This window comes from Semicossyphus pulcher, unplaced genomic scaffold, assembly GCF_022749685.1.
Source record: "Semicossyphus pulcher isolate SPU_LCO1_2020_fin unplaced genomic scaffold, fSemPul1.0.p SCAF_8, whole genome shotgun sequence".
Classification (NCBI taxonomy): Eukaryota; Metazoa; Chordata; class Actinopteri; order Labriformes; family Labridae; genus Semicossyphus; species Semicossyphus pulcher.
Window position 1 is genome coordinate 27,307,043 of NW_027211759.1, and position 17,384 is coordinate 27,324,426.

At 43.1% G+C, this 17,384-nt stretch overlaps 1 protein-coding gene across 2 annotated transcripts in view; it reads left to right on the top strand.

Annotated features, from left to right (window-relative positions):
• Positions 1 to 17,384, top strand: part of btbd11b (BTB (POZ) domain containing 11b) — an 80,175-nt gene that overhangs the window by 39,620 nt on the left and 23,171 nt on the right. For both annotated transcript variants that reach the window (XM_069686987.1, XM_069686989.1), the window contains exon 2: positions 10,076 to 10,243. In XM_069686987.1, the coding sequence (XP_069543088.1) occupies positions 10,076 to 10,243 (168 nt within the window). The remainder of the gene's footprint in view (positions 1 to 10,075; positions 10,244 to 17,384) is intronic.

Sequence of the window (17,384 nt, forward strand, 5' to 3'; positions counted from 1 at the left end):
CAGTGCAGATTTAAAGGTCACAGGAACATGCAGCGCTGAAATGTTCATTAGACAGAAGCTACAGTTAAAATGTTGGTAAACAGCATTAATAGTTCATGAGAGCTGAGGTCTGGCTCTATTTCTACCAGCAATTTAGTTACACGCCACATCTCACACACAGGAAGTGACTGCACCTCTCCTGCCTGAAGGATTTACCGCCTTATCTCTGTCTTATATTTATGACTCTGAGTTTCACGTCCGACAGCATCTCCACTGAAAGCTCTCTGTGTTTACAAGCAGCTCGATATGATGTCATCGCTTCAGAATGACCCGCAGGAAAATATCCCCCTGCAGCAAATCTCATTTTATGACATTAGTCATATCCTTTAATTACTGTGCTGCCCTCGGTGCTAAGTGAGCAATTATTTCACAACATCAGATTGCTTCGTCTGGTTGCCAGAATTTCAGAGGCTTTTCATATTTTTCGGAGTCATATTTCACATCCTTCATTTTACTGTAATGCAACAGACCACACACACACACACGCACACACACACACTTTATATTTCCCTGCACAGATCAGATTATATGAGATAATTGTGAGTAAGAAAACACCGTGGTTCTGCTGAGGTGGTGCAGAGCGAGCGAGGAGATTACGGCTCAGCGACTTCAGACTCTCCCTGCTGCCGCTGATTGCCACTATTGTCTGGAAAGCCTCCTGCGGGAAGCGTTGGACTCATGGATGTTACACACAGACTTATTACCCATGACAGAAGAACTGATATGAAAAGAGAGCTAAGAGTGAAAGAGCGGCTTCCTCGGGCTTGAGTAGCATGCGGCCCGCAGGACGGCCGGGTTCCCTCTGATTGGAGACGCTTGTGTAATTCTAGCTGTGCCCTTGTTGTGCGCCGGTCACCCGTCACAAGCTCTCCGTCTGTGTGTTTGCGTGTGTGCCCTTTGGTGTGTTGATGACTTGTATAGTATGTGCTTGCATGTGTGTTTTTTGCTTGACTTATTCCTCTGTCTCTTTTTTTAGCTGTGCTGCTATAACAAGCTGCTGATTGAGTGCTCATCTCTTTATTACACTTCTCTCTCTGAGCATTAGCTCATTGATGCTGCAGCTAAAAAATCATGAAAATTAAGGACAAATCTCTTTTACAATGCACAGTATTTCTGTTGCTATAGGGCGTCTAAATCAAAACAACTACAGAATAGTTTGATGCTATGTAAAGTAGCCCAGGATGCTAAGTGAGAGGTTAGCATCACTTTAAAACAACCGGCATCGCTAATAAAGTCTGATGGGGCAGAAATCATACACGGTCGAGGGAGTGTTTAAAAGTTTCAGCTCATAACGTCTATTTATCATTTTGGGGGGGGGAATACCTGCATGTTAGCTAACGTGAACAGTTCTCCGCCTTCCGTCCTCGTCTTTGTTTTATCGTCTGGTGTTTCTCGTTTGATTCTGGTGGACAGGCGATCAAATGAAACCTCTGTCCTGTCCAGGTAACATCTCACCGCTACGAGATTTCAGAGCGAGACTTCTGTTTCTGGTTACACAAAAAGGATCTTACTTTAAGAAAAGGACGATCTTTGTAGGGATCATTTCCGTAATGTTGTCGGACACCTGGAGCAACAAGCTGAGCCTGTCAGTGGTAAAACAAGCACTTTTAGAGGACGTACTTTGATCAGGTGCAATTGTCCCAGGGGATTATAGGGTTACCCTCAAATTCCACAGGATCCGTCTCCAGCGCGTTTCGTGTTCGCCACGACTTTTGGAGTCGATCGCGGCCATTCAAGCCAATGCTCGTGATTCCACAGCACGCACCGCGGTCCGTCCCAGAAGCGTCTCTCCGCTCTGCAAAAGATACGTGCCGGGTCTATTTTTGACGGAGGTCGCTTCAAGCAGAACAGAGCAGATCGTTCCAAACAGGAAGTCACACACGAAAACAGCATCATTTCAAAATAAAACGCCATGTACAGTACAGTCAGTACGGTATTTTTTTTTCGTTTTCGTAACATCAACACACTGAAATCTTGAAAAAAGAACACTTTAAATTAAGCAGTGTACTTAGCCATGGTAGAAACACACAAATCACAGAATGATCTCCACATGAGCAGATAATCAACCTCGAGGTGCAAACAGATTTTGCAATCTCGCGCGATAACATAGTTCTCCCACGATCTCGTGATCCCCCGAATCCAGCTGCCTGGGCCAGCGCTCCGCTGCGCTGCGGGCGAGGGCTCACGCCGACAGGCGGACCAGAACCGTGGCACAGACAGAATGCGTTGGACATGGATCCTGTGGGATCCAGGCGTTAGATTGTTTTCAGCTGTTTTATTGAATTTAAGTTGGACCTTTTGTTGAACTTTGTTTCTCTAGATTCTTCTCAGTAAGATTTTTTGTTCTGCCGTTTGATTGCCTTTCTGTTAGTTTCAATAAATCATACGTCTGCCTCTGGGTCCTCTCCCTTTTTGATAATACATTGAACTTGACATCAGTACTTTATAAGCAGGACCAAACAGCCGGTGAAAGAGACGATTTTGCCCAGCAATGTTAAACCCTCTCACCCCGAGTCTGACATTAGCTAGCATATTACTGCAAACAGCAAAGACATGGGAACAATCTCACCTCCAGGTCTCGCTGAAGAGCCGACAACCCCTGTTGAACATGTTTCCCACACGTATGTTCTCACCCTCTCTTTTTCAGCCTTTTTTTATCAGAGCATTTAATAGAAAGCAGCTGCCTGATGAAACTCAACTCGAACATTCAAAATGTTACGTTTGTAGGCAAAACAAGCAGTAGAAAAGTTCTGTAGAGTCGTGGTGCCGCTTTAGCTCAGCAGGTAAAGCGCGCATCCCATATACAGAGGCTGCGGTCCTCGATGCGGGTTCGACTCCCACCCTCGTGCCCCGCTGCGTGTCATCCCCACCCTCTCTTCCCCTGCCTGCAACACGATCCACTGTCCTCTCTCTCAATAAAGGCATACAAGGCCAAAAAAAAAGATTTAAATTCTCTGCAGAGTTGAGGCCGGAGTGCAGAGTTGGGTGATATTTGTCTGTGGGTTTGTTACTACGAGAGCCCCTTTTACCTCACATGTAGCCGTCTTGTCCGTTGTTAATATAAAAATATTGCTTTGTGCAGCTGAAGTAATTTTACAAACCAAACATACATCCTTCACTTCACTGCAAGAGAGCAGCTCTTTAATAAAAGCACTGCCAGCAGAGACCAGGCTTCATATTGAAGACAGGAAGGACTCCAGGAGGCTGTGAGCAGCTCTGTCTCAGTTTGCTTCTGGACTTCTGTGTGTCTGATGAACACCTGCTTCAAAGATCTAATACAAGATCGCGTCATGTTCAGCTTCGTGTTTCAGCTTCCTGTTTCAGCGTTAGTTTTCCTAAACAAGACAAGACAAAGTGACCCTTAAAGATATAATCTGGAAGGTTTTCATGTAAATAAATGTCTGTAAGTCTCTCTCTCTCTCTGAATGAGGTAACACAATGACTGAGCCTATGGCCCACTGATGGAAGCCTTTGCATTTGCAGTATATAGTATTATTACAGACTGGGTGTCTGTGGCGGCGCCCAGTTAGTGACGCATTTTTCAGCAGCCAGCAGTGGTTGGTCTGCCAGAGAGGGTAGGCGGAGCTAAGCGGCTGCTTTTCCGCTCTCTGCAAGTGTTGCGAGTAAACAGTAATCTACTATGGCTGAACAAACAAAGAAAAGATGGATGACTACAGATACAACTTCAAAAAGAAGTGAAAATCAAAAGAAACAGAAACAAACTCGACGCTCAGATGAAGCAAACAGTCGAAAATGGAAAGTGACCGTCAGCCAGGAAAATCAAGAGTTACAACCGGAGCCAACCGTGGACGTCTGGTTATCTGGGACACATGCGCCTGCAATTGCCTTTTACCGCCACAAGGTGCCACCAAAGAGAACGAAACTGAGAACTTCGTGATTATAACTTTAACAGCTCCAAAAGGGACTATTGTGTATCAGAGCCCGACCTCTGACCTCTGTATGATGAAGGGGTGTCGAAAAAAGAGCAGTAGAGTATCATATTCATTGATATTAATTATTTTAGTGCTTGTAGAACTACAGTCTGTAAACGAATGCATTCCCCCCCAGCAGTTCTCTCATCAGGAGGCTGCTGAGCCGACACACGATGCAAACTGTGGAGCTTTCTCAGAGACGATCAGCAGACGGCTTCGGCCAGCAAACAGAAATATGAATTCTGTATTTAGCAGACAGATTGTTCTCTCTGCAGAGCCTGCTCCAGCTCGACAGGACGTGCACGGATTAAGATTTTTTAATTACTAATAATAATCTTTGGTGTCTGCTTTCATGTGCACAAACTTCAGTGTTGTGTGCAACTTTGCTTTACTTGTTTACAGCTACTGACTGTGTATCAGCGTGTGTGTGTGTGTGTGTGTGTGTGTGTGTGTGTGTGTTTGTGGTTGATCCAGTGTTTACACGCCTCCTCCCTCCTCCAGTTTCCTAATTTAAACAGACATTTGCATGAGTACTTACATTCTCTCATGGTTCTCCGTCGGGCTGGAGCAGGACTAACCCGTTACAGACTTGTGGCTCCCTCAGACCAAACTGTGGTCACCTGAGAGCCCAAACCGAGACCGTTCCTCCATCCAGGCTGAACAACATTCATTCACATACCAGAGTTTCATGATCGCACCTTTTTTTCACTCTGTGAGGATTATTCAGAATGAATGAAGCAGCCAGTCAGGAGAGAAAGGCGTTCTGACACGTCTGAACACACGTCACTGCTCTGTTTTCCGCTCTCACCTCGCTGAGTCTCGCTCGATGATCACTCTCTGTACATATGGTGGCCATCTGTCCTGGCAGAGCCGAGCGGGAGCCCAGAGAGGGGCAGCACTACTGTGAACCATGTACAGTAACAACATGATTAACCCTTTAGAGACATAATGCACTGTCCATGTTTGCATGAAGCCGACTATCTTACTTCTTTTGGGCTGAATCTCTGAATGAAAAAAAAGTGCTGCTGTGGTGTACGTCTTATTAAAGCTTTACTCATACATTCCTGATCAAAGCGAGGCTCTGCTCTCACTGTGTCTTATCTGTGTGTGAAACTCAGAGCCATGTCCCTGCAGAGCCGCAGCGTGTTTAGGGAAGAGCTCTTCTCTGTGAGTTTCTCCAAAATAGATTTAAGTGCAGGGTGAGAGCCACATGGAGGTCGGCGTCCTGCCCCAGTGCTCCACTCAACCCGGGGACGAGGCAGAGAGGATCCAGACGACAGTCCTTCGCCCTGTGACAGACACACACACACACACACACACGCACGTGCACGCACGCACACACACACACACACGGGGAAATAGTAAATAAGGACTCTTTGCATTTTTTATCACATTAGTTTAGAAGCTCTAAAAATGATATTTAGCACAACTCATGACATGATGTTTGTGAACTGAAAAAACACTAAAGCAGTGTTCCACATTTTTCAAGAAATAGTTTGCCATTTCTTAGCTGAAAGTCATATTCAAGGTAAAATACAGTTCGAAATGAAGCTACTACTAGCAGGTGGTTAGCCTAGCTTAGCACCAAAACCACTTTCAAAAACTAAAGTGTGACAAAAGACAGCACCAGGACCAGACTCATCTAGTTTCCGCACATATTTTAGTCCTTATAAAGCCTTAAATTGTTGTTCTTACTGTGCCTTCAAACAGAAACATATTTAAGACAAACAAAATGAATACAAATTGTGTCAAAGCAGCTTGATTTGGCAAAAATGTCACACATGGCACACATCCTTTCTGTGTGCAGTCTGCATGTTCTCCCCGTGCATGCGTGGGTTCCCCCCAGGTACTCCGGCTTCCTCCCACAGTCCAAAGACATGCTCGTTAGCTTCATTGGTGACTCTGAATCGCCCGTAGGTGTGAATGTGAGCGTGAAAGGTTGTCTGTCTCTGTGTGTCAGCCCTGTGATTGACAGACGACCTGTCCAGGTGTAATCCCACCTCTCGCCCAATGACAGCTAGGATAGGCTCCAGCCCCCTACGACCCTGAACAGGATAAGAGGTATAGATGGATGGATGGATGTTGGCCTTTGGTGATGACAACAGCCAGAAATAGAGAAAAATGGAGCACTCGACCATCGGCCACGTTAAGTATAACGTTACAGCTGGCAGCTAACATGATCGAGAGCTTACATGCTATGTGCTCGTCAGAGTCAGAATCATTAATGTATCAGTCTGCCACCTTGCTTACATCCACCTATCAGACATTTCTTTGGCAGGACTTTTGGCAAATTAACGTTTCATAGATAGAAGAAAATGTAACGTCTCTTAGGACAGCGTGCATGCAAACATTCAAATATTGTGAGGAGACCCCCGCCGAGACAAAGGTGACTGGATGACTTCCGGTACTTACCTGGATTCATGTGCACAGTTGTACATTTGCTGTTTGTCCAGCAGTCAAACTTCACACAAATAATCTCATTTGAAACACAAACACCTCTACTGCACTTCAGTTTCATTTCTAATCTTTGTGCAAAGCTAAGCTAGCCTTCATATTTAGCTAGCTAGTTTAACCTTCATATTTAGCTAGCTAGCTTTACCTTCATTTTTAGCCCAGTGTACCGACATGAGAGTGGAAGTGTACAAGAAGATTTTACAAAAATATTTGTTAAAATTTATCCAAAACACTTCAAAATATGCCAAATGCATCGGTGCAGATTTAAAGGTTAAAGAGCGTCAGTATAAATCAAAGATGGAGGCGCTATCTTGCCCGTCATAGGAGAACACAGACACTCTCTTCTTCCTCCTGCTCTCAGGCTGCTCAGTGCTGACAGCAGGAATTGATTTCTGGACAGTCCCTGTACGATTGTGTTTTAAACTGTTCTCATGGCTTCTCACTTGGTGACCTGTGTGCCGCTACGCTCTGGTTCCCCATCCTTGATCTGTTGTCGCTGACATGTTGTCTGAATGCTGCCGAGACTGTATTTGTTTTGGTGTTTATTTCTTTATGACTCTGCAGGCTGTGAAAGTGAATTGCCCTCTGGGGGAAGTAAAGCTGTCTGAAACTGAAACAGAAACGTTTTTTTTGACCACGGTCATGATTGTGGTGTCCTATCAATCAGTTTAGTCTTTTAATTATATATTATATATCATATACAATTTACTTCTTGTTATATTGTTTGCAGAGACCCAACAAGAATCCACCATGAGCAGGGAAAACTTCCTTAAACAGGCAGAAACCTCGAGCACACTCGAACAGACGGGCAGAGTAGTATCAGAGAGTATGAGTAATGTGCACTCTGCATGGGAACCGTCTTCTGCAGTGACAGTGTTGTGCCTGCAGCATCATTCAGCCTCCTCTCCGCTCTGACTCTGAGGAGCTGCCATATGGCAAACAGGAGTGGTCCACTTAAAGAGCTGCAGGTTCCCAATATCATCTCACCCTACTATACGTCCTAAAACAACTAACAGCAGTTATATAATGATGATTATTGTCATTTTAAGGCTTCAAACATCTTGTGCAGTTATACAGCAGTTTGAAACCTGAGAATATTTAGTCTCCAGGGAGTTTCTGGTGAAGTGACAATCAGGAGGGAGAGAGTGACAAGAGCAAGCACACAGAGGAAGAGAGAGAGAGCAGCTACAGTGGGTGGCATGTAAGAGCTCCATCAGTTCCCCCCTGAGGGCAGACAGGGCCTTGCATTGGGACGCAGAGAGCCAGTGAGTCACCTTGCCTCGGTCCATCCTGAGAGCATTCAGCCTTCACTGTCAGCTGCTCCTGTTCGCCTGAAACAAGGTTAAGGAGCCGCAGAGTCAAAGTGTAACAGTAAGGTGTTTTTATTCATGTTATCAGAGCAAAAACTACGTCCAAGGTCTACACCTCCAGACGATTCATTCTGACAGTCCTGTATGAACGTATGAATAGTACAACAGACACACAGAAAATACAACAAGCAGAAGTTAAAGGTTAGAGACTGTTTTCATCTTGTCGGCAGTTGTGAAGACAATTGCAGTTTTAGTGCACTATTCAGACAAATTACAGCTGACGGCCTTTAGTCTGTGCAGATCACAGAGGTGTGTCATGAGTCCTCTGTGAGTGAGCCACTTACTTCATATAATTGTTTGAGGAGAAGGTGGGAGTGAGGAAGGAAGCCCTCCTGCAGCTCTAAAGATGGATTTCCTGCAGTTGGCACAGCAGCTCGCCAAAGAGGGCACGTTGTGAGCAATAAAAGCAATAACGGAGGTGTTTCAGAGTAATCCCTGCAGAAACGGGAGCAAAGTTCCTTTTCTTCTTAATTGAACTCGTTGGCTTGTCTGGAGCTTTGGCAGAAGACTGTAGCTGCTCAGGACAGCCGACACCGGTGCGGCAGATGGCGACGTCTCCTGCTCTTTGTTCCAGAGTCGTGCAGGTTGTCAGAGCTGTAGATCTCTGACCGACCTGAGCAGAGATGTGGATGAGATGGAGCCACAGCTGCTGCTCTGTACGCAGGTTTATGAGCTAAATAACGGAGACTTATTACTATAAATCAGTTTCCAGATGTTCTTGCCACACCGCTTTTATCACGTTTTTACAACGTATGGTGAACCGAGCACAAAAGAACGGTTTAATCAGAGGCAGGCCCAGGTTCAGTCTCTGTTGATTCAAAGGAAGTTTCACAGATATTAACCCTTATTGTTAGGGGCTGTAGAAAAAATTGGGGTGCAGAAAGGGAGCGCTAAAAATGATGATTAAGTAGTTATATTACATTTTAACATCAAACTCTCTTTAAATATGCTGAGGAGTACCATGACGTGAAAAAGTATTTTGTGGCTGCAGAGGGAGCTGCACAGGTGAAGGTGGAAGGTAGGAGAAGGTCAGAGAAGGTAGTCTTGGCTGGAAGCTGGAAGCCTTTACGCTAACCACCAGCTACACCTGAAGCACCGAAAAGGTGGTCATCACTCCCAGAGGATATATCGTCATCACATCGTCTTTTCTCTGGCTTATCGCCATGATTTCCTTTTCCATGCGCTGCATCGTTTGAAGTCTGACCAGCAACTTGCGAGGGGAGGATGCAGTTGGAGTTAAAATGACGTCTAAGAAGCGTTCATTAGCTGCACTTACAGATGTCTGTTTATAAAGATTAATACAAAGATACATCCCTGACCGATGATGGGAGCAGGGATGGTGTTACAGTTGATTATGATCCAAAGTTTTTCCTACATGCAACCAAAGAGGAAAGAGACGTGATTGGTCAATACTACTCGGACTACAAAGACAATACAAACGTAAACCAGAAGAGTCCCTCCACTAAACTACAGGTTCCACATTTTTATGCCCAGTCCCTGCAGAGAGACTAGATATTAGCTGATGGGTTTTAAGATTGAACACATGCATATCTGCACATGCATAAATGTCGATGGTTGTGTTGCATGTTGGGTAATATAGGTACCAGGTACCTGTGTACTTGTGTCGCTCATTACTCCAACAACTTACTGCACTGCTAAATCTGAGTGCTCTAATGGAACAATCATTCTCATATAATCACTAGATCACACAACACAACTGGAACCGTCTATCAAAGCAAACATTAACCACCACTGAAATGAGTCTTTAAACTGTCTGTTCCTGCATGATGAATGAAGACTGTCACCGTCCTTGCAGGCAGCATTTACATTATATTAGCAGCACATTATGAGAAAGCAGCTTATTTTTTCACAATGATTAAAGGGCTAAGGAGAGACTCGCTCCTCTGAGTCATGTCATAAGTCGACACCCTGCAAACAGTGAGAAGAGTGCAGCACGAAGCTGCAGAGGAATAACAAACTGTCAGCAGAGTGACATGAGAGCAGTCTGCCTCGTCACCCTCACACCGAGGAAGACTCTCACAGAGGCGTGAATAATGAAAATCCATCTGAAATATTACACGTTATTACCTGTGGGAGAAGTCTTTGACTGCTGCAACTACAGGGATTCATTACTACTGTGTGCATTCATACAGATAATTATTATACACTATTACATGTTAATTTATTTAGGTAAATTATGAGAAGATGGTCTCTTTTCAAATTGCTTTACCATAACTGTAATGTTCTCTCTCTCTCTCTCTCTCTTTCTCTCTCTCCCAGGTGTGCTCAGCCTACCTGAAGGTCTGACTCTTCACAGAGAGCAGCAGCAGCAGCAGCAGCAGCAGCGAGCGGGGAAGAGCGGGGAGGGAAACGCCTACAGTCAGTCTGAGCTGCGTTCTGTTGAACAGTGTTTACTGGCTACAAGAGTGGGCAGCATTTCTGAACTCAGTGAGTCCTATCTCTGTGTGTGAGTGTGTGTTTCTGTGTGTGTGTGTGTGTGTGTGTGTGTGTGGGTGTGTGGGTGTGTGGGTGTGGGAAGAGTCTGGCTGAAGTAATGAAGGACCATCTTTGCCCCCCTCCCTCACTTTGTAGTCACTGTGTCCTTAAGCGAGGCAATGAACCGCGCAGACGTTAAGTGGAGCTGTTCTTTGTCAGGTGCTGATCATTTATCACGGCATTGTTCTTCTAACTGTGTGGCACTAGATCGATCTCTTCCTGCTTCACCTGATGATGCACCTGTGCACAAACAGTAAAAAATAGCTTCCCAAGTGTGGTGCAGAAAACGTGTCCACTGTTACCCAGGCTTCATCACCTCCACCAGCAGCCAGCAGATATTACTAGTAACATGGAGGGCCCCATCGTACACCCGGGGCGCAAAGCGTGCGGGACAGAGCACTGTTCAGTGTAGCCAACCTTTCTTTGATGGTCGGCACACAGAACTTTAATAAACATAAGATCGCTTCAGTGGCTTTAACATCAATCTGTGCTTCAACATGTATCGTACAGTGACCTGTGTGTGTTCTGCGTGTGCAGGGGCATAGTGGACAGAAACAAGTTAAACATCCTGACCCAAGCTCAGTTTATATAAGAAGAAGTACGCCGTGTAACCAGCAAAAGTGGGTCGGACTTTGCGCTTTAGACCTGCTTCATGTGCCGTGTAAATAGGGCCCGACCACAGAGTTTATATGTGGACATCATCCCATGGTTAATGATGACTGTTTTTCAGCCGGTCTCCATTTTGTGTTTTTTTTTCTTGAGCTGAAGTGACCATGATTGTCAATTTACCTGCCTACATGACTTCCTGCCTACTTTTGTAGATGACTATTGTAATATTGTTTTTCTTTTAGGCCCTGTCTCTTCTGCATTAACCCATACACTTTATATTTTACATTTTCCCTGATATTTGAGATGTTTTTTGTATTTATCTTATTTGTCTTTTTTGGAGCTATCTGGCACTATAACTTCCTCCGGGATTAATAAAGTTCTATCTTATCTTGTCTTAATTGGAGCGAGTGGAAGCGACTTGTCAATCACAGGTAGCCCCGCCCTAAATCACCCCCTGATTTATCCTCTATTTGACTTTAAATGAACATCATGCTGTGTTGAAGAAGACTTTGAAAGCCCTTCCAGAAGTGATGAAGCTGTTAGCATGCTAATGCTCATAGTTTTCAGTTAAGATGTTAAAGTCACATCTGATCTGAGCGTCCATCCCTGCTTCGTGCTGATCTCCACATAGTTTAGGATATCTTACAAATGTAACTCCATGAGTGTGAGACAGCATGCTGCTGAATAAGAAACTCTGGCTTTGATAAACATGGCAGAGAGCTGCGTGTGTGTTTTATGTGACACCTGTTATGTTTGGCTGATAATCAAAAGTTTTAAATTCAATCATTCTCATGGCAGCAACACTCATGTTCATTTCTTGGTGTTTCCCCAGAATTAATTCTTGGACTGAAAATTCTTTGAAGCAGATTTTAAACCATCTGAAGGAAAGCTGAGATTATTTTTGATCTATAAGCGGCTCTCAGGCAGAGCGACTGCTCACACTTATAAAGTGGTAGAGAGGGATTGTTAGCCTCGTTAGCGTGATGATGGTGATAGCATGTCGGTTCAAACCTTTGGTCCAAACAACATCTATTGGATTGAATTCTGTTAAAGCGACACAAAGGTTCCTTGTGTTTCCCTTGAGCACCACCAGCAGGACAAAGCTGTCTCTTAACTGATCAGATATTTATCCCTGACTTCATTTAACTGCAGAACATTGAACAGATTCTCACAGTTAGCAGACGATGGGTCCTTCTGTTCTGATGAAGTTTACTCTGAAACCATCACAAGGTTCATAAATGTGTTCATCTATAGAGATTCCTCAACAAGCGTTGCACAGATGGATTTTCACAGTACTCAGAGGATACATGCTTTGACTTATCCCCTTACCTTTCCTTTAGGGCTAAGTTCAACATTTTTTCTTCATCAGTAAAATATCTCAGGATCAACTCGATGGATGGAGACATTCTTTGTTTGTGAGCCGGATCCTAAAGACTTTGGCGATCCCCTCACTTTTGTTCTCCTGCCATCATGACATGTTTGGTTTGAGGTGAAATGTCTCAACAGCTCTGAAATGATCGACGTGGTTTCTTCGGTGATCCTAGAGTTTTGTTTGTAACCAAATATTAGTAAAATTAATGAGATGCTCATCGGCCTCTGCTCTTCTTGCAATAATTTAGCATGCAAACATATGAAGGGAAGACGGTTAGCTTTCAAAGCAGCATGTTGGATTTTTGGTCTGCAGCTTTGGTCAACTAGAGATGCTCTCGCTGGGCTCTTCACGAAGCAGAGTGTCCCCTATGAATTAACAGACGGGTCAACCTTCATAAACCTTTCATACAAGGTGTAGCGCCTTTAAGCACAAACTTGTCAACAGTATAGATGATGACATTGTAATACATAATGAGACCAACAGCTGTACAATTATGCGTATGAAAATAAGTTTTAGAAACACAGGCTACAAGCTAGCAGCAGCTAGCATTACACAACAGCTCGCTGTCTCTGCTGTGTGTTTGTGTGTTTGTGTGTTTGTGTTGTCTGAATAAGCCAACAGTCTGTTCCAACATTGTTCAGAGTTTAAAAAGCTCCAGTTTGTACCAGAACACGCTCTGAAGCTCGTAGTGGCTGCTTAGGAACGAACCCTATTAGAAGCCTCCTTCACATTTGAGCTGGATGATCATTGGCTGATATCATAGTGACTTTTAATATTGTCCCATGCTATCAGTAAATCAGTTTATTGTAATCCTGCAAAGCTTGTGCATATTTAAATGAATGTGAGTTACACTGTCAAAGACAGAAACTCTAATGAACTACAGACATTCAGCAAAAATGATGTTAGCTTATATTTCACGAGCGCTCTAACAGTTAATTTAAACGTCCGTCCACTCACAATGGAGTCATTATTTAAAGAATAATGAGCATCTGAGTGTCTTATCTCGACTCAAAAAAGTTATCGAAGTCTTTTTGTTAAAGTTTCCACTTTGTTTTCTGTTTGGGGGAAACTTTCTGACAAACTTGCATTGACAAGCTTCTCAGCTGCACTGAGAACACAACTTGATGTTTTCCCGTTTGATATAATCAGATATAATCACAGAGACGCTCACTGGAAGTGATGAGCTGTTTGGTTTCTTGGTTGCAGCTGCAGTGCCGTCTTACAGAAGAGATGCAGCCACATAAGCACAGATTATTTCCTCATGTGCATGAAAATATAAAGACAACATACAGACTTATATTTGGGGAAGGGTCTTTTTCCGTTGTCAAGGCACCAGTATGTGAAGACAAGGCTGTAGAAATATTTCCAGTACATGAAGTGTAAACATTTATCATCAGAGCAAACAACCAGCTAATGCTCCTCTCTGGATGGAGGAGATGGGTGCTGCAGCACGGAGGCAAATCACTGTCAACTGTCCATGTCATATTGATGAGGTCAAGCAAGGACTCATTCTGTTGTGTTGACTCTGCAAACACACTGCGAGACGACAGAGTGGCTGAGGGATAACAGCAGAGCTCAGTGGAGTGGTAATGTTATCAGGCCTGGAGAGGAATTCTGTAAATAACGACAGAATCTGCAAACAGCTCGGGCTGAGAAATAAATGAATAATTGAGACAAGGAGAATAGCCTGCAATGGTTGCACTATCAGGCTGTCACATAGAGTATGTGAAAGAGAGAAAGATGGCAAAGAGATGTTGCGAGCTTTTCAACATAAATTTCATGGAGTAAAATAACACTGGCTGCTCCAGCAGTAGAATTTGCATCCTGCGAGGAGAGTTTTCTGCTCTGACATTTAGACTCAATTTTAGAGGTTTTCCACTGATTTACCTCTTTGTATTTTCTCATTTTCTCTTCAGCCAAAATGCCAAATTAGCATATTTGAAATGACAGTCCTGCAAATAGTGCAATTATTAGGACTCTTGGTGTGTCGTCATCAGTCAATCACGCCTGACAAAACCCTGCTTCATATGATCCTCACAGTGTAACTCAGGCCGGAACTCTGCTGAATCTATTCTCAGAGGCAGCATTGGTAAAAGGCTTTCTCTATATATATGTAAATCTATACAGCTGGAGTGAAACAAGGTCAAATGACAGCGACCTCTCCGTGTATGATGTCTGTTGGCTTCAAACCACACAACATGAACTGAACCCTCTGTCACGTTTGATGAATAGATTTGTGAAAATGCTCATCTCAACATGTCTGTACGATGAATTCGAAGCCTGGAGATGGTTAGCTTAGCGCGGGATGTAGGAATTAGCTCATTTGGATCTGTACAAAGGCAACAATCTTCTCCTCTTATTCTTAGCTCGAGAGCAAATAACCGTATCTCACTTCATATTGGGCAACTTCATGATAAAGATGAGAAATATCCAAATTCTTTGCTAATAAGAGCCCATCATGGTGGTAGTAAGGCCGAGAGCAGCATAGGATACTCTGCATTCATTATATTTTTCTTACGGCACACTTAGGGTGGGAAGCTAAAATGCTGTTAGTGTCATACTGCTGTTTTCCAGGTCGTAAGTCCTATAGCTTCTTGATCAGGAACTGAAAAGACAATGCGTAGTGAAAATCCAAAAGGAAGTCTGGCCGAATTTAAAGTTAAAACAACATTTGATAACCCTTAGCTACGGTCAGACAACAGCTAACTTTACTGTTCAGCCACTTAGATAATATTACTGTCAGCAAGTGACTGAAACCCTACTGTTTGTTAGCGTTACACAATATTTATAGGAAAGGCATAAAATCCTAGCTAACGTAATGTTAGCTAGGAAAGCTAAAGGTAAAATTGATTGAATGCTAATACTAGCAGTTTTGACTTTAACTTTGACTGTTATGTTCAAGTTAGAACAACATAGCCTATTTGAAAACCGGTTAGCAACTGTCAGACAACAGCTAACTTTAGCATTTTGCCACTTAGATAATATAACTGTTAGAAAGGAAGTGGCTGAAAGCTTATATTACTGTTTGCTAGTGTTACACAATATAATAGGAAAGGCATAAATTCCTAGCTAACATAACGTTATCATGGAAAGGTCAAGTTAGTATAAGCTAATTGACAGTAATGTTTGCTAGGAATTGATTTAATGCTAACGCTAGCTGCTGTTATTTGCTAATGAGTTATCGAAACAACATATTTGTAAACTGATGTCACAACAGCTAACATTATCATTTAACTAATGCCTAGCTAATATAACCTTAAGCTAGTTAACATCATCAGTGAGTAATTTACACCTCTTCTTTTAGATTGTGTAACACTATCAAATGCTAATGTTAGCTAGGGAAGTGGTTGAATGCTAACGTTAGCTGTAAACAGTAGCTCAGTTATCAAATATATTGTGTTCGGTTTAACCTCGGCCTGATGTCCCTTCAGATTTCCATCTCCTGTCTTTGATCTGTTGCTGCTGAATCAAGAAGCTTTGAAATGATAACCGTCAGATTGACCAACAGAACACAGCATAGGACAGTTAAGCTGTAATTTCAGCCTCCCACCCTGCGTGTGAAGACAGAGGAAACAGGCTGGGGAAGTTCTGTACGGAGTTTAGACACTGGTGGTGGTGATGGAAGGATGAAGGTCGTGATGAGGATTGGACTCAGGAGCTCAACCCGGACACTGGATGAGATGTACTGGAGGTGAATGGGGTGAAGGAGGCGCGCAACAAATCTGCCCTGAAAGGACGGCTGACAGCAGCAGAGGGGAGAACAGATTTGACAGCAGCAGGATGATAAGCTGATGGAGGTCGAGGCAAAATCTGGTTGATTAATAGTGAAAAAGGAACGCCCATGATCAGCTGATTAAATGCAGCGGGAAGAGAGAGAGAGGGGGTGGACAGAGAAAGTGATGTGAGTGAATGAATAAAGTAGGGAAATAGTCTTTGTGATTGAACTCACGCTGAGTTTTGAATCCAAAAGTCAAACTTTTCCTTTAGTCTCTTTATCATAACCTGATGCTGCTTAAGGCAAAACTGTGTCTGGCTCTTTTTCAGTCCAAAAGAATGAAATATAATATTTATATCGAACATTACACTTCCCTTTCTTCCGTTATAAAGAATAAAGTCAGATTCAGTACATCCTAAATATTTCATGGTTTTAAAATCTCAAACCCAACTTTTCCGTCGTCCTAAAACTAATATTTTGCTGTGAAGTATTATTCATCTGGTGTGAATGTACTGAGCATTGAGGTGATGCCAACAACTCTGCTCCCTGTAGAAACAGCTTTAACTCAACTGATGGACACTTGAAGCCGGATTTAAGACTTTCCTTTTAAGTCACATTCATCATTGCCTTTAACGCCTTTAACAAATATTATAACCTGCATCTACTCCAAAGTTAGCAGTAAAATAATAAAGCCAGTGTTAATAATTCATGTGTAGCCTTACACACCTCTGTGGGTACTTTGTCTTACAATCTAAGTTATTAATGCTGGTTAAAATGTGTTGAACATCATTGGTCGTTATTAGTGGACCTGAACTTCTGCAGAGTCGTGCTGTTTCTCTTTTGATCTCCTCTGATGCTTTTCATCTTCTCATGTGAGTCTGAGGGAATCAGAGCATTTTCCTGTAAGTGTCTCAGATGTAACAGAAGGTGCTGCTAATGGCCGTCTGTGCTCTCACTGACACCTTTCAAATATCCTTTTGTTGTGGCAGAAATGTTGAACATTTAACTGATGAATGAAGTATGATCTGAGAGGAGATGGAGCAATTTAATGATCTTCGTGCTTCATGGTAAAAAGGTGCCATCTTTATGTTCTCTATGATGCTAAACCAGAAGTGTTATGGAATCAACTAAAATTAAAAAGTAATATGCAATACAGAGATGAAATCTATTATTTTACTTTGATTCGACAGTAGGAGCCGTTTGTTTAACTGTATCCTGGAGTGAAGTATAAGTGGAATTTACAGAACAACGACGTATATCACATCCCCTGTCCTCACACCTCTGAGCACATACTTCCTCCTTCAGTTATTAACAATCTGTAAACAATATACAGATTGTGACTGAAAGACTCAATCCGCCATCATGTCACAAGCAGGTATTGACTACAATATTTAAAG